A 26626-nucleotide genomic window follows, 5' to 3' on the forward strand; every position below is an offset into this window, starting at 1 on the left:
TGTATTAAAAAGTAACAAAGTGGGGATCCCTGGGTGGCGCAGCGGTTTAGCGCCTGCCTTTGGCCCAGGGCGCGATCCTGGAGACCTGGGATCGAATCCCACGTCGGGCTCTCGGTGCATGGAGCCTGCTTCTCCCTCTGCCTATGTCTCTGCCTCTCTCTCTCTCTCTCTGTGACTATCATAAATAAAAAAAAAAAAAAAAAAAAAAGTAACAAAGTGCTCAAACAATGATGAAGACCTGTTCAGAGGACAGGGCAATGCAAACTCATCCATAATGAGAAAAAAGCAGACCTATGGTCACCTGAGACCAGAGGCAGTAAAAGAGATGGACTATATCAGGGAATGAGGAATATTTGGAGGTGATACAAATGTTTTGTACATTTATTGTGGCAGTGGTTTTCATGGATGTAGACATTTGTCAAACTCATCATACCCTATATTTTAGATAGGCAATTTATTGTATGTATATTTCCAATAAAGTTGATTTTTTTAAAAAATCACACAAACTAATTTGAAGGAGCTTTCACAGGCCAAAATAAGTAACAGTAACTGATTAATACCTAGTGAGTAAACAGAACTCACCAGTGAGTCCACACTAATAAACAAAAACTGAGCAGCAAGAAAAGCTCTTCAGAGAGGAATGTCAATAAACAAAGATGGGATGGAGTCAGAAAATCATCATTTTGCAAATACCATTAAAGTATCTGACTCAGGCAAATTTATCTATGGATGCTTAAACTGTTGGGTGAAGTTTGATGAGGAAACAGATATTTACAGTCTCAAAGTATCTCCCCACAAGATGCTTATCAGTTATACAGAAAAACAAAAGTACACTTACAGTGGCATCACAGCTTCAACAAAGTAATCAAATTTAATATCACCAAAAATAAAGCACACACTCTGTGCTTCCTGATACAATGCAATGAGATATCATAATTTTGTAATCCTGTTAATAAAATACAACCTGAAACTAATCATGAAAAATCAGAAAGAAAGTCCAAACTGGGATCCATTATATAAAATATCAGCTTAAACTCTTCAAAACTGTCAATAAAAACAAAGAAGGACTGGGAAACTATTCCAGAGAAACCTGAGAAATAAATTTCCTGCAAGGTCTTGTCTGGAATTGGGAGAAAAAAAAATAGCTATATAAAGCATTTACTAGAACAATTAAATCTGTATGTGAACTACATATTAAAAAATATTATCAATATTAAATACTGCCAATATTTAATGTCTTGATTTTCATAAATATACTGAACCTCACTACACATATTTTTCCATACAGAAAAAGACCTACTTATCCCTACATTACCACTTATGAATTTAATCTCTCTTAAAAAACAAAACAAAACAAGGGCACCTGGATGGCTCATTCAGTTAAGTGTCAGACTCTTGGTTTCAGCTCAGGTCATGATCTCAGGGTTGTGAGATCAAGTCCCACATCATGCTCCATGCTCAGTGCAGTCTACTTGAAATTCTCCCTCCCTCTCCACTTCCCTCTGATCATGCACACACATTCTGTCTCTAAAATATAAATAGACCTTGAAAAAAAAAAAACAACCAAATTCCACAGCAATTCTCAAAAATTCTTAAATTTAGCTTTGGGATAAAATGTTCTCATACTTTTATTTTTTTTTTAATATTTTATTTATTTATTCATGAGAGACAGAGAGAGAGAGAGACAGAGACATAGGCAGAGGGAGAAGCAGGCTTCATGCAGGAAGCCTGATGTGGGACTCGACCCCAGAGTCCTGGGATTAGGCCCTGAGCCAAAGGTAGACGCTCAACCACTGAACCACCAAAGCGTCCCTGTTCTCCTACTTTTAATTTAAGATGAATTTGTGGGTGAGCCTATAAATGAGGGCAATCACAAAATAATTAAATGACATTCTGGCTACACAAAAAAAAAAATGTAACTTATTATCTGAATATGAACAAAAACAAAAGCAAGATTTTTTTTTTAATTTCTAAAATCGCTGAAGTAGTTAGGCCATTTGCAAACTCAAATTAAAACATTATATTAGTACATCTTAAGTGGGAAGAAATCAGATTAACATAAGTAGTATCAATTCATAATCAGGGTACTAAACATTTAGTTTGGGTTGAAGCCGACTTCAAAGAAGGAAAAGATTTTAAATTATTTGCCTGGATATTTAGTTCTTTTTAAAAGTAGAAGCTGCTTTTTAAAAGTAGAAAAAAATTAGCTCATAGTTCACAAGAACAGTTTCCAAAAAACACCAAACACTAGATCATATATAATTTTATTTAAATCTATTCAAATTTTTAAAATAATCTACCTGAATCCTCTTGGGCTTCATGAGTTTCACCATCATCTGTTACCTCTAATTCTTTCACAAAATTTGAGGGAAACAGTCCCAACTTGTTGTTCAGGGTTCCACTCCACCAGCCTTCTTCTACCTGAAAGAGTTCACAACTCAAAAATAATAAAAATTTCTCTAAAGTTGAAAATCTTCCTGCTATGGGAAAATTAAGCTACATAACTGAATGAGCACAAGTTAGTTATGCAAAATAATCCCCTTAGATCTGTAAGAAAACAACAATGGTGAAAAACATTTTGTAAGTAGATTAAATCTAAATTGATTAGACTGATCAATTAGTCATTATCAGTAGCACTTTACAACATTTACAACGAGAATTTGTAATCAATTGCAATCCATGATGTAATAATTTTTATAAAAATATCAGATAACCCAGAATAAGGTATTAATAGCAGGAAGTACATAGCTCTCTTCTGGAACATCACTCTTTTAACACTACTGAGCCTCCCTTTGTAATTATTTCAATATTTGTAATATATTTCATATATTATTTAAGTAGATAAATTCTGATTTGGAAAAAGGTTGATGAATACAAGAATATAACTTCCCAAATGGAACATAAAATTACTAAACCTTTAACTTAAACAGTGAATCTTAATCCAAGTAAGAAAAAAAATCATTTTTAAAATCCAAATGCCAGGCTCCCCTAAACACTTCTCCCTACCTCAACCAGAAATATCCTCAGAAACCAAACTCTTAAGAAAAATATATACATTCACTAATATCAAAGTTACTAATTTTCATGGTTAATACTATTTAATAACTTTTAAAATATATAATTTCTGCTACGGATGCTAAAAGATATTAATAGGTAAAAAAATTTAAGTAAACTATACACTGTTAAAATTCACATCACAGTAGTACATGAAATAACACTACTAGAAAAGGCTCTTTATTCTGTTTAAAATCTGTTTTAATTCAGAATTACAAAGCAAACTTTAGTAAATTATTCATCCAACAGGCTCTCACACTATGTGTAAGCCAAGATGTTAACTGCTTGTAAAAGACTGAGATTTGCATATGAGAAATCTCTGCCCTGGAGTGAAACAATCTAAAGAAGAAAACAAACCTAAGCAGATAGTTAAAACATAATGTAAGAGGTGCTACAACAAAAGTTATGAACAAAATGCTATAAGAGCACAAGAGAGGACTTAAAAGATTCAAAAAAGGTTCCCCTAAAAGGAAATGACAAAAGAGCTGGATATTAAAGGCTGAATAAGACTTTTCTAGTTACAAAGCAAGTGATAAATATGGTGACATAAAAATAAAGGAATTATTCCTGGAATATATACAGCTGAAATACAAGATGGCTAGAATAGAAGGGGTTTGAGAGAGAAATGGAAGGCAGTAAGAGTGAGGAGTTCAGAATTTTTTTAGCAGACTTAAGGAGACACCACAGGATTGAGAGTTCTTCAAACCATGATGATAGATATGGTGACCAAAAAGCAACAGATAAAATTGAGAAAAACATCAGGAAACCCAATTATCTACACTGCAATCCCAAACTGGCACCACCTGAGTAGTTAAGGTAAATAACCTTATAATTCCTATGAACTAAGAAATTCTTAAGAGGCAGGATAGTATAGCAGTAAAGAATAATGACTCAAACTATGTGGATTTGGATTCTGACTCTTCTGCATCCCATATGTATGGACTTGGGCAAAAATGGCTGAAACAAGCTCTCCTATCCCACATGATCATCTACAAGGTAATCTTAACACTCCATGAAGAAGTGGTGGTCTTTGTCCCCACCACCTTCAACCTTGCTGGCTTTTGACATGCTTGTACCCAAGAATGTGGTGAAAGTGACACAATCACTTCCAAGGTCAGATTATAAAAGGCTATCACCATTACTCACTGAAATGTTTATTAGTCACTAAGAGCCTTGGAATGCCATGCAGTTAAGTCCAACCGTCCTGAGGCCCCATATGGTGAGAAAGCAAACTCAAAGGGAGAAGCTACCTAATAGTCTCCAGAAACAGTCTTCAAGCCTTCTAGGTACCAATTCCACCAGCACCCAAACTTTGAGTCTTTCCAGATGAGGCCCCAGGCATTACGGAACAGAGGCATAGCCATGCCAACTGTGCCCTACCTGAATTCTTGACTCACACAACACATGAACCTAATAAAACAGCTGTTCTTGGCTACAAAGTTTGGGCCAGCATGTTATGCAGCAACAGTAACCAGTACAGCCAATCACTTATCTTCCATGACTCCATCTCTTCATATATAAAATGGATATAAAATTCCTGTCTCCTTAGGTTGTTTAGAAACTTAAAATAATAAATGTGAAACAGCATAATGCTTCAGACATAGAGTCTCAATAAACATTATTATTATTATTGCCACCTGATGGAAACAAAACAGAACTGTCTTATATAAATATATTGGAATTTAATATAAACATTAAGTGATAAATTACATTACATGGATGTTATATCAATCTCTATGACTATATATGATATCAAAACATATACTTTGAAAATGAGATCTTCACTGCCAAATAAATTTTTAATATTCTTTTAATGATAAAAGCAGAGATATGAAAAAAGTTATGTCTACCATATTTTAAAATCTCATTCTAAGATATTAAAATGTGAGAAAAGTGGTTTTGATTCACATTTGAATGTGATAATTCAAACAAGGCAAAGCTTTTATAATATTCTGTTTTTGTATCCCTCTGCTATGCAAAAGACAAAATTCCTTCTATTTTACTGCTTTGGGCCTAAAGTGAATTCAGAATGAAAGAAAATGTTTACTTTTATTCTTAGCTACTTAGATTACATTAATCTTTAGCTTAAAAAAATTTTTATTCCTAAAGTCAACACACACAAAAACAGTACACAAATATCAGGTATAGTTAAGAATGAATAAGAATTTATTCCAACAGATAAAACAACCTTACATTAAGCCATTAAAGATCCATTTTTAAACCTGTATCTTAAGATTTTTATAGAATACAACAAAAGTGGCAAAAAAAATTCTAATGAAAAATTAATATTCTTATAAAGCAGTTTTCTAATACCCAGAGCATCAATTCCAATTGCTGCTTTATCTCTAGCACATGTTTTCCTTACCTCATCATTAATATCAATAATATCTCCCACTTTCAGCTCCAATTCATCCTCATTTTGTGGAAGGTACTCAAAGAGAACTTTACACTGACGCTTCTTGGTCTCTAAAAGAAGTGAAATAGCAAAAGATTAGGTTAAGAAAGATCATTAAAACAAACAACATCATCTTTATTTCTATACCACACTGATATCAGAGAATTCTTATGCATGTAAGCATTCTAAGCAGCTAACCACAGTAGCTCTGGTTGGCTTTTCACCTTGCTCTCACATTACAATCTACACATGCCAAAATAAATTTAAACCAACTACAAATAAGGTACAGGCTCCCGGCCATGAAATCTATTTATACAACTGATCCCACCAATTAGACCAAAGTAAAATATCCAATGCCAATTCTGAGACTAAAAATATAAACAATAAAGACACAGTTCACACAACAAATTTTTTCACAGACAAGCTGTCTTCCAAGCCAGTAATTTTTAGACTATTTCCTGATCAAAGACTGAAAATACCCAAAATGCACTAAAATTTAAGAATGTCTGTTGTTAAAAAGACCCAAAATGAACAAATCCAAAATGTATCTTATCTTCAAGAGCTCTATTTTCTGACAGATAAAAATCAAACTCACACAAGTAAAGATAATAATTTTAACTTTTCAAACAAGCTTCATTTATTCACATAAGTAATGATCATTTACAACCATCCAGTCTTGTGTTTCTCAACTTCTTTCAAACTCTTAAGAGTTGAGAACCCAGACTCACTCCCATCTTAAACCTGAATCACTGGGGAACCCGGCTTGCTCATTTGGTTAAGCACTTGTCTCTGGCTCAGGTCATGATCCCAATATGCAGGACTGAGCCCAGGGTTGGGCTCCCTGCTCAGTGGGGAGTCTGCTTGTCCCTCTCCCTCTGCCCCTCCTCCCATTTGTGCTCTCTCTCTCTTAAATAAATAAAATCTTTTCTAAAAAAAAAAAAAAAAGTTTTTTTAAAATCTTTAAATTTTAAATAAATATTAAAAAAACTGAATCATTAAAGCACCTATGGGTAGACAATCAGGTATAACTGATTAAAGGATGACTTATTGCTACTCAAAATCTGTTCCTCAGATCAGCAGCAACAGTATCACTTCAAAGTTTCTTAGAAATGAAGTATCTAAAAAAAAAAAAAAGAAATGAAGTATCTCAGGCTCCACCTTCAGACCTACCCGTTATGGACTGTATTGTGTCCTTGACAATACTGGGAGGTAGGGCCTTTGGGAAGGTAATTACAGTTAAATAAAGTCACAAAAGTGGAGCCCTAATACCCCAACACACTTAATTGTGTACGTGTGCATGTGAGCACACACACATAGAAGGCCATGTGAAGATGCAGAGGGAAAGACAGCTAGCTACCTGGAAGTCTGGAAAAGAGGCCTCATCAAGATCCAATTCTGATAGCACCTTGATTTTATATTTCTAGCCTCCAGAGCTATAAGAAATAAGTTTCTGTTGTTTAAGCCACGTAGTCTGGGGTATTTTGTTATGGTAGCCCTAGCAGGCTGAATCAGAATCTGCAGCTTCAGATCCCCTAGGTGATTTTCAATCTTGCACTTACTGATCAAATTATACTGATTTCTAATTGCTTGAAAATGACAAGCTCTATTCCTTCTAAGATTTAAATAAACTGTTTCTTTTGCCAATGACCCTTTACTTTCCATCCACAAAGTCCACCTTTCTCTGTCTTCAACTCAACTTCAGATCTCAACTAAGAAGAAACTTCTTCCCAAATGGCTTTCTGGATTACATATTCTTCTTTTGTGCTTCTATAGCACCCCATACTTAAACTATTTACTTCTGTAACCTACCTGTTATTAACAACTTACTTTTTCCTTTTTATTCTATCATAATGTTTTATTTTCTTGCTTACTCCCCATACTCTGTAGGCTGAAGATAAATGGGCAAGTTTAATTGCTCTCGGCTCTCTCCCTAGTACCTAGTATAGGCATTAAATATTTTGAATGAATAAACAATTATCTAGGCCTAATCATATGGCATCAATGCCAAGAAATTATCATGCCAAGAGTATCTACATTCCATCAACCCTTTACCACTAACAATCCTAAGATTTTTCTTAACTTAAATGTACGCTTAAGGAACTAAAAGAACTTAGGAAACAGTAACAATTAGTAATAAAATAAAAATAACATAATGAGATAGTAAATATTTAGAGCAAACTACAAATATTCCAAAAAATTAATAGAAAAGACAGGTTTGAACTGATGCAGATGTAGAAGAATTCAAAGAAGAAATGGTAAAAGAGTTACACAATTAAAGATGAACACAATACAAGAAGGTAGAAAAGATGTGACAGATATTCTAGATAAAGTTTTCCCATGGAAACAGGAGTTGCTATACAAGGGTTCTAAAGAGATTGTTATTGCTGACAACAAAAGGGAATGTTTAGAAGCAGTCTAGATAGATACTTCACTACATCATATCATGTCATAACATCTCCAAATAAACTTTTGTATGTAGTTAAAAAGGGGTGGGGGGAGGGGGTCCCTGGGTGGCTCAATGGTTTGGCGCCTGCCTTGGTCCCAGTACGCGATCCTGGAGTCCCGGGATCGAGTCCCGCGTCGGGCTCCCGGCATGGAGCCTGCTTCTCCCTCTGCCTGTGTCTCTGTGTCTATCATGAATAAATAAATAAATAAATCTTAAAAAGGGGGGTGGGGTGGGGGGAGATGCCATGCTATAAAAGAAATAACACTAACTTTAAAGTCCAAAGACTTACGTTCTAGTACAACTGTCACTTCCTTGTTATTTGACCTAAGTTCTCTGGGAATCAATGTCCTGAATGACAAAATAGAAGAGCTGGACTAGACAACCATGACAGTAACTTCAGCTATGACATTCTATGGATCTATGAAGTTGTTTATCAAAACAAAAAACAAATCCAACTGAACCTCCAAAACAATAAAAGAAGCATATTACATACAATCAACACCATTAAAGAGGTGCAAAACAGATATGACAATCACAAAGGAGAATCTAGAGTCTCCAAATAAACACACCTCAGCAATTGTTTCCCCATTTCATAATGGAATAATTACATCTAATTTTTAAAATGTTTTACAACAGAAGAAACCAAAGAAAGTAAATACTGATCATACTTTTGTAACTAACCTAGAGTTTACAGTAAAAGGTTTTTCAAATGTCACCTTTCATCACAGCTGAATAAATGTTTAAGTAATAATTTAATATTGTCTTTTAGGCATACTGCAAGAAAACTACTCATCTCTTACACTATAGATAAATATAGTCCCTAAATAATTTGGGAAGTTGAAGTGAGCTTGAGAGAATGTGTCCAAAAATGTGGTCTTTGTAGTTAGCACTTCACAAATGAAAGAGAAACAATCTACATTACTGAAAAGAAATTCTATTCTGCTCAGGGTGCACTTCAAAGGAAATCCTATCATTTGATCATCTTAGGGTTTAAAAAAAAATGTAGCTTGCTTCTTTTTAATGAATACCAATATCTTAAATGATGTAAAAGTAGATAAAGAATATTAATTAGCTCCCCGGTACCCAAGGATATCAAATAACTTTGAGAAGCCTATTATATCTTAACCAGAAACTGAATTTGTAGTTTTTTTCCCTGTTCACACTAAGTATAATTCACCAATGTTTCCCAAAGTAGTTTGTATATTATCTGGAAATAATTTTCCCCCAAAGGAAAGAGTCACATTGGATAAAAATATCTGAACAGCCCCTATTATTACTACAAAACATGAGCCATTTATATAAAAAAAGAAAAAAATTTCATGATTCCATATTTAAATATGGTTTACTCTTAAGGTGAAATGACTGCCTATATTGAATTCATCTATTAGTTGCCAGCACAATTAAAGCAACTTTGAGATTTTTTACATTCCAAATGGCAACATACAGTATCTGCTTATACATATTTGTCAATAAGTATTTACTCAATTTCTACAATGTATCAGAACCTCTGCTAAGCACAAAAGAAAACAGTATGTACAAGACTACTCAATAAAGGGATGTCTGAATATAAGTCAATTTTTAAAATAACTATAACCAGTATTTTGTCATAAGCAACCTCTATATAGCTTTTCAGATCTACAAAGAACTAAAACTTGTCAAATCGGTGTTTCATAAGTAAAGCTATTAAGAAGGAAGAATATAAAGGAGATAAAGCAAAAGCAGAGATAGACGTCCATGCCTTTTATGTACCAGTACTATTCTAAATCCTTTGCAAACACCTCCCCAGCAATAAACAATAAAGCTTGTTATCATCATCATTTCCCAATGAGAAAATAGGAATCTGTCCAAGACCACAGAGCTAAAAAGAGGCAAAACTAGAATTATACCCACATATGACTCTTAACATCTTTTATCTTTCCACTTTACCAATGCTGCCTCCTTAACAGATTACAAAGTACTTTCACATAGCTCTTAAAATCTAGTCCTGCCAGATCCTTACTACTTGTAAATACAATGTATTTCCTTATCTTGCACTAGGGTCCTCTTCAAAGGCAGCAATTCTACCTGTAATGTCACAATCTCCTATCTGGTGAATGACCTGTCTTAACCTAAAAGGCTTAAATATACCTTGCTTGACAACCCAGTACAGAACTGCCCCCTTTATTTTAATCATAGCTGCATACTTTATACATCTCTAACATGGTTCTTAATAGTATAAACACTATAATAATAATAATAACAACAAACATTTATTGAGCACTTCTTTTAATATTTACTTGATGTGTTGATACCTCTAAAACCTATGAGGTAGTTATCACTATTACCTCGGTTTTATAGTAATTTGATGTTTTCCCGTTAGACTGCAAGTCTTTGATCATTAACCATTCCCAGGTTTTATTTGGTAGATTTGATTGCCCACATAACACTGTTCTCATGGTCTTCAAATTCAGATATTAAAGCATTCAGCACATCAATGTTAAAAAAAAAACTTTTCAAAAAACTTAAAAAAATACTTTGTATTTTTTTGGGGAAAAACCCAAATTCTATAAAATTTTACACTCAATAAAGTTACTTCCTATTTTTCCTACTAAAATAGAAACTTTTTCCTAAGTTTTCAAATGTAGGCCCATCAAGAATGGCAAATATTTTCATGGTTCTGAAAAAAGAGACCCAAATATTCAAATCAAACAGAGCTCTTAATTACGGAACCATTTCTCATTTAGGATCATGATTTTCAATCTCCCCATCAAATACTAAAATGGAAAACATACCACTGTCAGAAGCTGGGAGGCTGAATGCTAAAATTTCACTGACAGCAGCAGAATGATTCCTGATCCACTTTTGGTTCCATTTGGTTCTGGAAATTACATCTTCATGTTTTACTGCAGTGTTTAAATTTTCTAATGTGAGAATTTTTTTGTCCATTTCTTTCTCCAGTAAGCAAATAATCAAATGCTAAAAACAGAGCCATTGCTATATGGCTGAATCTTATTTAAATTTTTTTTTCTTATCCTCAGTAATAAAAAATCTCATACTTCTTAGACTATTAATTGAAAGATTTAAGCTGTTCGAAGATTTTAGCTATCCTGCTGATATACTGCTTGATTAAAACAATCAAAATCTTAGAAGATACTGTTATCATCATCATAAGAAACTCATGTGACCAGGGACAAGGTCCCATGTCTATACTATAGTTTCAACTGATTCAGTTAAAAAATGTATTTTATTATATACACAGACATAAAGACCATGTGTAAAATATTAACAGTAAACAAACTTAAGTGTATAAAATATCCATTGCAATTATTCTTTTAACTTTTCTTTTTTTTTTTTTTTCTTTTAACTTTTCTATAAGATTTCAAAAGAAAATAGAACACCCTAACTCATTCGTTTGAGAAGATGTAGCTGGAGGAGTCAATTCAGAATCTTTATCCCCTTTTGAGTCAAAATATTTTAATATCAAAGAACAGAGCCTAAGCTAATATTAACACGCCCCTGTTTTTTTAAAATGTATGCTGTAAAAATGTATAGCCAGTAACCGTATTTTAAGGTATTCAGAACTTATTTTCTTTAGCACTAACTCAAAATCAGGAGGCATACTATTTGCTACCAACTGTTTTCTAGAAATGAAACATTAAAGATTGGCATTCTGGTCAACTAATTTTTCATACAGCAACATCATTTCTGTAGCAACTGCTAGTGATCTATCAGTATCAATCTCAATATATCTTTTACATTCAAAATGATAACTAGATAAAAACCACCTCCGTATGAGCTTCCACTCATAAGAAAACAAAGTCAGAAGCACTGATGTCTTCCCTCACTTACAGTGAGAGGAGATTCATGTCTGCCATCAATTTTTTCCAAATGCAAAATGAAATATCTACTAATATTCCACACTGAACGAATACACAGCTGTGATGCTGAAAGATGTCCATTATTTAATTCTCTAAGTAATTTTACTCCACAACATTATTTCTCATGCCTGATTTTAAAATTCTGCCGCAATATAACTTGTACTGGTTTTTGCTATGAGATGTATAAATCTTTCTCTCTATAATTTTACCAACTTAAGTAATGTCCTGGAAAACATTATTCTGTGCTCACCTTAAAAAAATACCTGTTTGTTTTACCATAGTAATTACGGTTAACTTTTCAATGGCTCTGTGACTAGACTTCACCAAAAAAGTCAACATTTTTTTGGCTTGAGAGACTAGAGAAGAATAGCTAACAAGCCCAATTTCCAGACACTTAACACCACAGTATGTAGAGCTTTTAGTTGCTTAAGTAAAATTCAATACACATGCATATTCACTTGTGCTGGCATAGAGAGATTAAAATTGAACATTCACACTGCAGTGATTATTATTATCAACCTTAACAATTTTTTAAATTTATTAGTAATATTGGACAGCAGTATCCACTACAATAAACCACCTTTTGAATAACTGGTCTATCTCGTGAATTAAGGATATGATACAAACAATAAAAAAAAAAAATCAGAGTAAGAAAAAAACATTAGCTTGCTTTTCCTGGAAATCAATCTGAAAGCAAAAACAACCTGCATCCTGTTTTACATGTTAGCTAGCACCAAATGACCAATTTAGTCCTTGCAGCACATGCACTTAAAAACACGCTGTAGAGGATCCTTAGGAAAATGTCTAAGCCTCCTGGCACCAACTACATAATGGTTTTTCCTTTTACTAGAAAAAGGATTATGACCAGTGTTCCTGAGGAAGGTAAAACTTAGTGTTTCCTTTCCTATTAGAAGACAAAATGAATAAAATAATCATAACCTTGAAGTCCTCTGTCTAGCCTCTACTTTAGAAAACTGTCCCTTGATAGCTTAGTAAAGCTAAAGAAAGTAGTAAATAGATTTTATAATAGACAGAGGTCATAAATAACTCTCCCAACGGCCTAAAAATTCTCCTGTGCACAAAAATTCTATAGAGGTGTACTTAGAGGATATGAAATACTCTCTGAAATCTGTTTCGCAGTCTCTAAACGAATAGAGTCTAAGCATCCAGGACAATTAAAACTACTGAAAACTTTCTACCTTCAGGCAGTAGTGGGAAAGCAGTATAGGTAATATCTAACTACATATTCTTTGTATACTGCATTTACTGGGAAACAACACAGAATCCTTTAATTGGTCTTACTATCATGAAATCTTTTTCATTTTTATGAAAATCTGTTTTCATTTTATGAAAATAATCAAAGGATGATAGAACCCAGGAAGTAAAGGTTTCTCCCAAACTTCACAGACATTAGCACAGAAAGTAACAAGATAAAAGAAGACTCTATAATCATAATGGTCTTGTATTTGTAAAATGTATTTAAACAAATTTTTTTACTGTAGACTACTTGGTAGCACACAGGATTTATGACCACAATATCAAAGATACTGACTTAAGATAAATGTGGTTAAAATACTCATTTACTACTTATTGACTCAAGTTAATCATAGTAATTAGTATTGTATTCAGTCTATCAGGTGGCTTCAGGTCTTACTATGTTAAAATACTATCTGCTCCCCTAAAGGTTGTACTTTGTATGTGTTTAATGTTTAATATTTTTTAATAACAGTCCTTCTCAATGCTCTAAGTTTTTTGAAAAAAAGCAGTATTACCTGTTCTTTTTTTCCCATTTTCTCACCAGCAACAAAAAAAAACTCATTAGATTATAAATGATCTAGGGTCATAAGATGGACTCAAACTCATGTCTGATTTCAAATGCGGTGTTCTCCCTCTATGTTAAAATGTTCTAACATATTTATAGAGTATTAAGTACTTAAAAGGACTCTTTGGGGCCAATCACATTGGGAAACTGAATGTGTTATGTTTGGCTGTCTAACCAATGAAGAAAATGTACTCTCGAAATGCTTGTATCTATACTGCTTAACGATGAGCAGACATCTTAGCATACATGGCGTAAAAGATATAAATGGTATCAAAATAAATTTAAGGCAAAACATCAACTATTCAAAAGAATCTATAAGGCTAACAAAACAAAGCCTCATATTCGAATTTATGATTCCTACAAATAGCTGTCAGCAGCTCATGCTCAATTATCGTATGAAGAACGACTACAAAGGCCAGTAACTAGTAACATGTGAATATGCAGAAAGTTTCTACAGTCCGCTGCAAAAGGTGAAGCTAATTTTTCTTAACAGAACTTATGAACAGTCACAGTAAAACATCCTTCATTTTGATTTATTCACATAGAAATCAATCACATACTCTTCTTAATGTTTTTGGTTTGTGGATGTGGTTGAATTCCTCCAGCTGGAAGTCCATAGGTGCTTATTCGTTGTACAAGGCTTGCTACATTCCCATGTCTTTCCCGTTTAATGGGCAAATTATCATCCTTGGGTTCTGTCTCTCTCTTAATTTCCTATAAAAGAGGAAATCAGTAAATAGGCAAATTAGGTTGTATTTTATTAGATCCTAAAATGCAAAATACCAAAAAAAAAAAGGTACAGTGATTATTACATAAAACATGACATCAACAGCCTTCAGCATTTTGTCTGTCCACACGTATCTAAAGGATGTAACATGCTTTGGGAACAGTGACTCATTAGGAGTTTAAGACTCCTCACAACTGGAGACAGAGGTAAAGAAAAGCAGCCTGAAACATCACTTCCACCCCAAGGTACAAAGAAACTCTGAGATATATAATGAAACAGACAAACTTCTATCTGGGGTGGACAAACTTTTTCTATAAAGAGACAGATACTATATTGTAGAATTTATGGGCCATATAATCTCTACTGGAAAAATGAATTCTGCCATTTTTAGTGCAAAAGCAGTTATATACGTAAATGAATAAATATAGCTATGCTCCAACAAAATCTTATTTATGAACACTAAAATTTCAATTTCATGTAATTCTACAAGAGATTAAAAACTGTTCTGATTTCTTCCAACTATTTATAAAATTAGCATTCTCACTCAGCTCCTGAGTGTTATAAAAACAAGTAGTGTTCAGATTTGGCCTTTGAGCTGTAGTTTGATGAACCCTGTTCTAAGTCCTAGGTCTAACAGAAGATGTGCAAACCATCATGAAAAGAATGGGTGCCTGGGTGGCTCTGGATTGAGAGTGTGACTCTTGATTTTGGGCTCCCTGATGGGCAGGTAATTTGCCTGAGATTCTCTCTCCCACTCCTTCTGCCCCTCCCCCTGCTTGCTGGCATTTGCACAGGTGCATGCTCTCATTCTCTCTCTTCTAAAACAAATAAACCTAAAAAAAAAAAATAAAATAAAATAAAATAAATAAACCTTTAAAAAAAACTTCATGAAAAGAAGTATGAAATTAAAAGAAGACAAACAAACGGGAAGTCATACCATGTTCAGTGATTAAAAACTCAATTATTATAAGGATATCGATTCTCCCTAAAATTGGCACAATGATTCAATGCAATCTAAGTAACTATACCACAGATTTGGGAGATCAATAAACTGGTTTTAAGTTTGTATAGAACAAAAGGCCAAAAACAGCAAGAATACTTTAGGGAAAACAAAGTAAGGGTTTGTTTTGTTTTTAATAAGATATAAGAAAAACTGTATGATACTATAAATTAGTGTGAGATTGGCATAACAGTGACATGATAAATGAAGTTAAATAGTCCACAAGCAGACAAGCTTGACCTATAACAGAAAAAAAGTAAAGAAAACACATGATGTTTATAAAACTAATGTTCCTTATTTAGGGGGTTGGAAAGAAACTGGACTCCTAGTTTATGTATTTGATAATAAAATTAACAATTTCTGTTCATTAAAAGTAACCATTTAAAAAAAGCAAATCACTAGCCGGATGATAATTTTCACATGCAAGGTTAACAAAGAATTTGTATTTCTAGCTGTTTACATCTACCACAACGTTTACCAGTTGTTACTCTCTAGCTCATAGGATTTCAGACAATTTTCCCTTCTTTATACTGTTAAGTGTTAAATGTTTGTTGTACTTTGTTTTTAACAACGCATACCTTCTTACAATGAGAAAAAAAGGTTTTCATTTTTCCATTTCATAAATCATGGAAGATGATTATGAAAATAGACTGCTTCATTTTTATTCGTAATGCACTTAAGGAAAAACACTCCATTTGCTATTAATACACGGGAGGTCAACATCTGAAAACCTCATAGTTTTCAAAGTACTATTTTTCAAACTAATAAAAGTATAAAATCTTTGTCAAGAATGGTACTTACAACTGCAACATGCTAAAAAGTATTCATTTTCAATTCTCCTATCTCATGAGCTACCCACATTTTAAAAACCTCAAAGTCATATATCAGAGAGCTATTGTTTTCTAATACAAGAGATCAAGAACTTGGCTTGACATTCAAATTTTGTTCTTTGAGGAAAGTAACTCCAATTTGATCATATTGTGATTAAAAGTACAAGTTCAGGAGACAAATGATCTAGGTATAAATCTTAATTCTATCCTGTTCACTGATTATATAACTTTGGATATTTGTGTCATCTTTTAATAAAAATCTACCCTCTGAATAAGTATATATTGAGATAATGCTTGTTTCTTAAAAAAAAAAAAAAAACTTACAACATATTGCTCAAGACCTAGAAATATTTTAAGAACCTTCACTATTCTAAGAGACATAATAAGCACATCCAAGAATATTAGATATAATAAATCTTCTGAGGGCACAAAACATAAAAGGAAAGGGGGAATATAAATTGGAAATATACAGTCTACACTGAATAGAGAAGTCTTGGGCTCCCAAATACATAGTGCCAAGTAAGATGTTTATCACAAGTACCAAATGATCTCAAGGCTCTAAGTAAAACTACAAATAAAAGTTTGCTTTGAGGGACACCTGGGTGGCTTAGTGGTTGAGCGTGTCTGCCTTTGGCTCAGGGCGTAATCTCGGAATTCTGGGATGGAGTCCCACATCAGACTTCCTGCATGGAGCCTGCTTCTCCCTCTGCCTATGTCTCTGCCTCTCTCTCTCTCTCTCTCTCTGTCTCTCATGAATAAATAAATAAAATCTTAAAAAAAAAAAAAAGTTTGCTTTGAGCTCCATCTCCTCTTCCTCTGGCACCTCTTCCTGCTATAATCTACCACCACCAGATATACACACTCACTCACTCACTCACCACCCTAATTTTTCCCTAATCCCAGACACAGTGCCTCCAAATTACTCTTTGGCTATCCTCTTCAACAGCAAATCTGATTGACTCCTTTGAAGTGTAAGGTTTGCAGTGTTTCTTCCTTCTTCTGTCCTCTACTTCCTTTTACCTAATCACAGCCAGTAAATAAACTACTAACATAGTAGCATCTATTTTCTATGAACTTTACTTCCTTTCCTAACTTTGAAAATGGCTCCAGGAAATCCAGTAAAAAAGAGTCCCCAAGGGAAGCCTGGGTGGCTCAGTGGTTGGGCCTCTGCCTTTAGCTCAGGACATGATGCCCGGGTCCTGGGATCAAGTCCCAAATCAAGCTCCCTGCGGAATGCCTGCTTCTCCCTCTGCCTCTGCCTCTCTGTGGCTCTCATGAATAAATAAATAAAATCTTAAAAAAAAAAAAAAAAAAAAAGCCATCCTCAGAGAGTATACTGTACTGACAAAACTCAGGAAAACTCTGAATTTCATTCTACAAATGAAAATACACAATAGCTACTATCAATGCAAAACTGGCCAAGAAAAAGACAATGTGGATAATAAGAATCCAACTACAGTGATTTGTTTCATAGATAATGAATAAAAAGAGGCAATTTAGAGGGAGGTAAGAAGTGTAAGCAAATAAGAGGGAGCTAAAAAGGTTGGAAAGAATGTAGTTATTCTTCATCTATTGAGATAATCAAAAATACGTCACTCTGATTGCATTAACCAAAAACAACTTTTTAAAAAGATAATAAAATTCACAAACTGCTTCTTCAGTTATATCTTTATAATAATCTGGTTATCTAATCATGGCCAGTGCATGATCATAATCTGAAAAAAGAAAGCAGTTAATTTCTGTATCACAGAATAAAAGATCACAAAGAATAATGAAAACCAGATTAAAAGGGCAAAGGCATCATTTTCTTTCTCAAATGAGTGAGGTCATGCTAAGTAGAATCACAGTTCTTATGCTAATTAAAATTTAAGGAATACACTTAATATTTTTAATATAACATTAAAGATTTCCAAAAGTGTTATTAGAACTAGTACCTTTGACTATACAGAAACATAAATCAGAAGATACAGAAAAAAAATCTGTATTATTAAAGATTTACAAAAATAGGCAGAATTAAATGTTTATTTAATATACGTCCACTGTTTTAGCATTGGCTGCATCATTAGACCAGCATTTGGAAATGAGATTTCCAACCTAAAAAAAAAAAAAATCGTTTACCCTATTCCTAAAGGTTTTTTTAGAACGTAATAGTATATAAGGAATAATCTACCTCAAGCCATTAGATTTTCATTTTTCTTATGACTAAATTAAATTGGATAGTAGCAAAAAAAACTTTCGGTTGGTCCAAAGTGAAAGTACCAACAGGAGAAAATCTCCTTAATATGAAATCAGTATGTACCTTCTGAGTGCCAACATATCAAAATCATGAAGGAAAATAATAGGACTATTTTGAAAGTTTCTAAGGGAGCCTGGATGGCTCAGCAGTTGGGCACCTGCCTTAGGCCCAGGATGTGATCCTAGAGTCCCGAGATCGAGTCCTATATCGGGCTCCCTGCATGGAGCCTGCTTCTCTCTCTGCCTGTGTCTCTGCCTCTCTCTCTCTCACTGTATGAAATCTTAAAAAAAAAAAAAAAAAGAAAAAAAAAAAGAAAGAAAGAAAAATTTCTAAATTAATTCTCTTCCCCAAATATGCTATTCTCCACATATTTGCTCTCTCCCCAACTTGGACAAAAGGCCTTCCTATTGCAACTGCCCCTCCCCCACTAGAAAACACAAAAGTAGGAAAAGAGAGAAAAAGTTACATACATTCATTGTCAATAGAATAGTATTCCCTTCTCTTTTTTCCAACACAAGAATGTTAATGACAGCCAAGTGAAGTAGAATGGGAAAAACACTAAATAAAGAATTCAGACATACCACACCTACTGAAAATACCCCAGTAATTTATAATGGTCACATTTTTCATGCTAGTTATATGAATTTAAAAATGTTATTTGTGCTTTCAGTTCTAGCATGAAGGGATTTTAGAATAAGAACCACAAGTAATGAGGGCTAGAATTATCTATGACTCAAAGGGTATCAGGCCTACATGCAGATCCTTCTCCCAAAGCTGCTAGACTCCATGAGGCCACACACCTGTGGCTGCATTATTAAGCAGACAATGAGCGCTGATCCAAAAGGCAAGATCAGGAGATAGAAGCCCAGGTTCTGACACTAAAACTTTTTAGGCTTCAATTATTTCTACAACTTGAACTATCTTAGCAGAAACAAAACGTTTTAACTCCTCAAGGGGGAAAACTAGAATTTAATGTCCTAGGTTATCATTAGCATGATTTATATAATACTGTCTTGAATTTAAAATTTATGGTGTAAAATATAGAATATAAAAGAGGGAAGGGGATACAAATAATTCAGTTAAAAAGATTTTCTATAGATAACAGTCTATAAAGTATCTACCAAATTCCTGAAAGTGGAAGGAGATTTAGAGGAGGGTTAAGGAAAACTGTACTCTTCACAATAGCTACTTCTATATTCCTTGGATTTTGTTTCAACATGTATCATTTCAGTGATTCTTTTTTTTTTTTTTTTTTTTTGTTTGTTTGTTTACACAAAGAATTGTGTGTTCACAAACAGTGCTACAAGTCAAACTGGTCCAGGGCATTTAGAGAAAGATCTTAGTTGTATGAGCACACATTACTACACCTAAATCCTTACATCTTTTCTAGCATTACCTGTACTGAAATATTTACTCTATGAATACAGCCTACATAGGATTCAGATTATCAAAAATATCCCAAATCACAGAACAAATTGCTCTTAATCATTGTGTATACTTCATGTTTTACAGTTTGTAAAAAATATTATAATACATACAACTTTGACATTTTATCTATTGTTTTTAATTTTAATTACCAATAAGGAAATAAAGTTATCTTCCATTTAGTATTCTGATAGATATCAGGGTTGTTTTCTTTTCTAATGTGCTTCAAATAATGAGGGTATATCATACATAAATTTTTCTTCTGAGATAAACTCAGCCAGCTTCCAGAACTATTCTTTTAAAATCACCAACACGGGCAGCCCTGGTGGCGCAGCGGTTTAGCGCCGCCTGCAGCCTAGGGCGTGATCCTGGAGACCCGGGATTGAGTCCCACGTCAGGCTCTCTGCATGGTGGCTGCTTCTCCCTCTGCCTGTGTCTCTGCCTCTCTCTCTCTCTCTCTCTCTCTCTCTATGAATAAATAAATAAATAATCTTTTAAAATAAATAAATAAAATCACCAACACATCTCCTAAAACTTGAAAACATCACTGATTTTATCTAAAATAAGTTTCCATAAAATGAGGGATTCCGAAAAATAAAGATCACATAAAGTCATATTGCCATTTCTTTAATTAAAAAAACAATTCTTATGGGAACAGTGGAATATCAACAGATTTAAAAACAAAATCAGCACTTGGGGCACCTGGGTGGCTCAGCCAGTTAAGCATCCAATTCTTAGTATTCTCTCTCCCGGAGGAACCTGTGTGGTCCAGTCAGTTAAGTGTTAGACTCTTGGTTTCAACTCAGGTCCTGATCTCATGGAACTGGGATCTAGCTACGAGTGGGGCTCTGTATTCAGAGGGAAGTCTGCTTCAGATTCTTTCTCCCTCTCCCACTCCTCTGCCCCCTCTACTCTAACTCTGAAATAAATAAATAAACAAACCTTAAAAAAAAGATTATCTCTCTCTCCCTCCCCTCCCTCTTAAAAAAAAAAAAACACACAAAATCCATATTCTTCTAGAAAAAGACTATATTTAAGAAACATGAAATCACTAAGATGTTTCCCAACTAGCCACATACATCAGATCATCATCTTATTCCCAATATTGCCATTTTTCTTTATTTTTATTTTGTTTAATATTTTATTTATTTATTCATGACAGACACAGAAAGAGAGAGAAAGAGAGACAGGCAGAGGGAGAAGCAGGCTTCATGCAGGGAGCCCGACGTGGGACTCGATCCTGGGTCTCCAGAATCAGGCCCTGGGCTGAAGGCAGCGCTAAACCGCTGAGCCACCCGGGCTGCCCACCATTTTTCTTTAAAAGTAACTTTTTAAAAAGACTTTAAACACACTTAAAGACTTCATGTCTGCTTAATCATTTAACTCATGGAATACAAAGAATGACAAACGTTTTTAAATGCAAGTTGTCACACTGCTCAGTTTAAAAAAATATATATAATGATTTAAATATTTTTCTAAATGAGAAAAACTGCTAGAAGTTTAAGACAAAATAAAGAAAAATATACAAATGATTTTTGCTCACTTGCCAACTTCCTGAAAATATTTAAAGGTTAATAACTTGTTTCCTTGTTCCTTATTATATTAAAAAGTCTGAAACATTTTATCAAACTTTGAGAAGTCTTCAAAAGGGATCAAATTTTAATTTCAATTTAAAAGGATGAAGAATAGCAATTCATTTGCCAGCATCTAAGATATCTTCTATGAATATATCCACTTATTTTTTAAGTAAAAAAATCATAATAACATTATGTAATAACTTGTAATATCACTGGTATAAAGCTTCCAAGAAAGTTCTATCAAAGCTCACAAATTAACATCCCTTAAACACAAACTGTCCTAATACTCTTTAAGTACAAAGAAGAAAAATATTTGTTAACTTCTTTTAATCTTATTTCACTGATTATTTCTCTGCTTTTCTTAAGAAAAACTACCTATTACTACATCATTTCTAAAAGAAGTTCTACTAGTGCATTTTCAAACCAATAAGGATACACATTTCAATCTCTATTAAAATGCATAACCATCAGAGGGAGGGGAGGGGAGTTGGGGATATGGGTGAAAAGGAGATAGAGATGAAGAAGTACACTTGTCCAGGGATAAGCACCAGGTGATGTATGAAACTGTTATCTTACTATATTTTACATCTGAAACTAATATAATGCTGTATGTTAACTGGAATTAAAATAAAAACTAAAAAAAAAAATGCATCATCAGAAGTCGAGTCTAAGACGGTAGAAGAGTAGGAGACCTTAGTTTCCTCTGGTTCCAGGAATTCAGCTAGAGAGCTATTAAATCATTCTGAACACCTGCAACTTAACCAGAGAGCTAAGAAAATTATAGCTGCAACTCTACAAATAGAAGAGCTACCACTTTCTGCAAAGTAGAAGGCACAGAGGAAGTGAATCTGAGGCAATATACAGCAGAGATGGGGAGCCTCTGGCAGCTAGCTACCAAAAACTGATATAGCAAGGGAGTGCAAAATCAGAACTTTTAGAAGTCTACTCCAGTGAGGGACATCCCTGCTTGAAAGTACTTAGGTTACAAAATGGGGGCAGAACCCTAGGTAAAACAGTACAGTGTGGTCTCAGGAAGACAGAGTGGGGGCAGAAGTGAATGTGACAGAGTTCCCAGGCATCTGAATGGGGAAGTCAGGGGCAATCAGCCAGCCCAGGAGTGGGCTCTCAGCTCGGGGTTGCCAGCATGACCACTCTCTGAGCAGAGGCCCAGCAAGTGATGAACCAGCGAGACCCCTCCCATCCTCTCTCCCTTCCTGCAGCAGTTCCCACAAGCAAGCCCCAAGAGTCTGCAGGGTTTAGGGACCCAAAAGAGGATCATGTGCCTGAAACCGAAAGGCTCAGTCACAGCCAAGTGAGCAACCAATGCACACAGGGACCAGGAATACAGGACTGACTGACTACTTTTCCCTGACATTGCATTAAGGAGTGAGGTCCCACGCTTTTGGCTCTGGGGCTGGAGATTGATAGGCCATCATTTTCACTCTCATCCTCTAAAGCAGAACAGAGAGTCTTCAGGGAACAAAAGCCAACTAGAGCAATCTGGAGCAGATTAGTTAGCCTGGCCCCTGGCAAGGGCGGTGCAGTTCCACCTGAGCAAAGACACTTGAGAATTAAGACAACAGGCCACTCCTCCAGAAGATCAGACAGGAAATCCAGTCAAGATCAAGTCTACCCAACAACGGAAACTCAAAACTCCAGCACTAGGGGATATAGAATTCATGGGGTTCTCCCCCCGACGATTCTTTAGACCTTCAATTTTAATTTTTTTCTCTTTCCTTTTTCAATTTATCAACTCCCTTTATCTTAATTTTTATTTTTACAGTTATATTCTACATATTCATTATATTTGATTTTATCTTGTATATCTATATATATCAGTTTTTCTTTTTTTAACAATTTTGAGATGCACCCTTTCTTCTAACAGATCAAAATACACCCAGAATCCAGTATATGGCTCTATTTTCTTCACCTGTCTGGCCATATTCACTTTCTTTGTTTTGTTTCATTTTGTTTTTCTTTTTTTGCTGCTTCTGTTTTTTTCATTTTCATCTTTACAGTTAGTCTCTCCTTTCAATGTTTTTAATTTTATGTTTGTATACACATTTTTATTTCCTTACAATTTTGAGATGTAGTTTCTTCTAACTAACCAATCAAAATACATTCAGTACAGTGTACTGCTCTCTTCTGTTCACCTATATGATTATATTCCTTCTTTTTGTTTTTGTCTTTTAATTTTTATTTTTACAAAAATATTCTATCCTTGTATTTATTTTTTTGTACATAAAAGCTTTTCTTTCATTACAATTTTGGGATCTAGTTTTCTAACAAACAGACCAAAATACAAACAGGATCCAGTGTATTGCTCCATCCTGTTCACCTGTTTGATTATACTCTACCCCCTACCCAGTTATGGGTCTCTTCTTATTTGTTTAGTCTGTATTTCTCTGGTGTCATTGTTGCCATTTCAGTATTTTGTTCCCTTGTCCGTCTATTCTTCTCTGGGTAAAATGACATGACAGAAAAACTCAACTCAAAAAAAGAGAAAAAGAGGCAGTACTAATTGCCAGGGACTTAATCAGAATGGAAATTAAGTAAGAAGTCGGAACTAGAGTTCAGAATGATGAAAAGAACTAAGATCTAATCAAGTGAAAATCAAAAAGCTACTAATAAGACACAATCAAAAGTGGAGCTCTAAAACAAAAAGATAAAAAAATGGAGGCTGTAACTGCTAGTATAAGTGAAGCAGAAGAGAAAATTAGTGACCTAGAACACAAAATGATGGAGAATAATGAAGCTGAGAAAAAAAGAAAAATACTGGATCACGAAGAGAGAATTTGAGATAAAGTGATACCATAAAGCCAAACAATATTAGGATAATTGAGATCCCAAGAAGACGAAAGAGAGAGGGGCCAGAAACAAATTTTAGCAGAGAACTACCCTAATCTGGAGAAGAAAACAGGCATTCAAGTCCAGGAGGCAGAGAAAACCCCCCCTCAAAATCAACAAAAATAGGTCAACACCTTGACATATAATACTGAAATGTGCGAATCTCAGAAACAAAAAGAAAATCCTGAAAGCAGCATGAGACAAGAGGTCTGCACCTAGAAGCATAAAACATTAGACTGGAGGCAGACCGATCCACAGATACCTGGCAGGCCAGAGGACTGGCATGATATACTCAGGGTGCTAAATGAGGAAAATACGCAGCCAAGAATATTTTATCCAGCTAGGATCTTGTTGAAAATAGGAGAGATAAAAATTTTCCAGTACAAATAGAAACTAAAAGAATTTGTGATCATCGAACCAGCCCTAAAGAAATATGAAAAGAGATCCTTTAAATGAAGAGAGAGCACAAAAGTAACAGATACCAGAAAGGAAAAGAGACAATATACAGAAACAGTGACCTGACAGGTAATACAACGGCACTATATTCATATATTTCAGTAACTGTTCTGAATATAAATGGGCTAAATGCCCCAATAAAAAGACACAGGGTATCATATTGGATAAAAAAAAGCAAGACCCATCAAAATGCTACTTGCAAGAGACTTATTTTGGACCCAAAGACCCCTCCATATTTAAAGTGAGGATGTGGAAAGCCATTTATCATGCTAATGGATATCAAAAGAATGCTGGGGTGGCAATCCTTATTCTCAGTGAAATTAGATTTTAAACAAAAGACTATAATAACAGATGAGGGAGGACATTCTATAGTATTTAAAGGGTCTAGGCCAATAAGAAGATTAATGATTATAAATATTTATGCCCCTGACATGGGAGCAACCAAGTATACAAGCCAATTAATAACAAAATCTTAAAAAACACACACCAAAAATAATACAGTAATAGTAGGGTACTTTAACACCTCACTCACTGCTCACTGCGATGGACAGATTATCTAAGCAGAAGATCAACAAGGAAACAAGGGCTTTGAATGACACACTGGACCAGATGGACTTCACACATCTATTCAAAGCATCCCATCCTAAAGCAACAGAATACACATTCTTCTCAAGTGTACATGGAACAATCTCCAGAATAGATAGCATACTAGGTCACAAATCAGGTCTCAACCAGCAACAAAAGACTAGGATCACTACTTGCATATCTTCGGACCACAATGCTTTGAAACAGGAACTCAATCACGGGAGGAAATTTGGAAGAAAACTCAAACACATGGAGGCTAAAGAGCAACTTCCAAAAAAAAATGAACGGGTCAACGTGGAAATTAAGGAAGAATTTTAAAAATTCATGGAAACAAGTGAAAATGAAAGCACAGCTGTCCAAAACCTTTGGGATGCAGCAAAGGCAGTCCAAAGAGGGAAATACACAGCAATACATGCATTTTTCAAGAAACAAGAAAGGTCTCAAATACACAACCTAACCTTATACCTAAAAGAGCTGGAGAAAAAAACAGCAAATAAAGCCTAAGTTCAGCTGGAGAAGAGATTTAATAAAGATTACAGCAGAAATCAATAAAATAGAAACCAAAAGAACAGAACAGATCAACAAAACTGGGAGCTGCTTCTTAGAAAGAATTAATAAGATTGATAAACCCCTGGCCAGACTTCTCAAAAAGGTGAGAGAAAGGACCCAAATAAAATCATCAATCAAAGAGGAAAGACCACAACCAACAGCAAAGAAATACAAACAATTATAAGAACATACTATGAGCAACTACATGCCAACAAATTAGGCAATCTGGAAGAAATGGATGCATTCCTAGAGATGTATAAACAACCAAAACTGAAACAGGAAGAAACAGAAAATCTGAACAGACCCATAAATAGCAAGGAAATTGAAGCAGTCATCAAAAATCTCCCAACAAACAAGAGTCCAGGGCCGGATGGTTTCCCAGGAGATTGTACCAAACATTTAAAGAAGAATACCTATTCCTCTGAAGCAGTTTCGAAAAACAGAAATGGGAAACAAAATTTCCACACTTTTCCTATGAGGCCAGCGTTACCTTGATCCCAAAACTAGACAAAGACCCCACCAAAAAGAAGAATTACAGACCAATATCCCTGATGAACATGGATGCCAAAATTCTCACCAAGATACTAGCCAAAAGGATCCAACAGTGCATTCAAAGAATTATTCACCACAACCAAGTGGGATTTATTCTTGGGCTCAAGGGTGGTTCAAAATATGCCAATCAATCAATGTGATACTCCACATTAGTAAAAGAAAGGACAAGAACCATATGATCCTCTCCTACACACAGAAAAAGCATTCCACAAAGTACAGCATCTTTTCTTGATTAAAACTCTTCGCAGTGTAGGGATGGAGGGAACAT

At 34.5% G+C, this 26626-nt stretch overlaps 1 protein-coding gene across 3 annotated transcripts in view; it reads right to left on the reverse strand.

Annotated features, from left to right (window-relative positions):
* CD2AP (CD2 associated protein) overlaps positions 1-26626 on the reverse strand; it is a 145284-nt gene that overhangs the window by 73151 nt on the left and 45507 nt on the right. For 2 of the 3 annotated variants that reach the window (XM_072832737.1, XM_072832739.1), the window contains exons 3-6: positions 14135-14288; positions 7984-8079; positions 5420-5520; positions 2301-2421 (exon numbers count right to left, since the gene is read on the reverse strand). In XM_072832737.1, coding sequence (XP_072688838.1) covers positions 2301-2421; positions 5420-5520; positions 7984-8079; positions 14135-14288 — 472 coding nt within the window. The remainder of the gene's footprint in view (positions 1-2300; positions 2422-5419; positions 5521-7983; positions 8080-14134; positions 14289-26626) is intronic. The other variant, XM_072832738.1, reaches the window with a different exon arrangement.

Source organism: Canis lupus, chromosome 7, assembly GCF_048164855.1.
Source record: "Canis lupus baileyi chromosome 7, mCanLup2.hap1, whole genome shotgun sequence".
In the NCBI taxonomy this organism is placed as follows: Eukaryota; Metazoa; Chordata; class Mammalia; order Carnivora; family Canidae; genus Canis; species Canis lupus.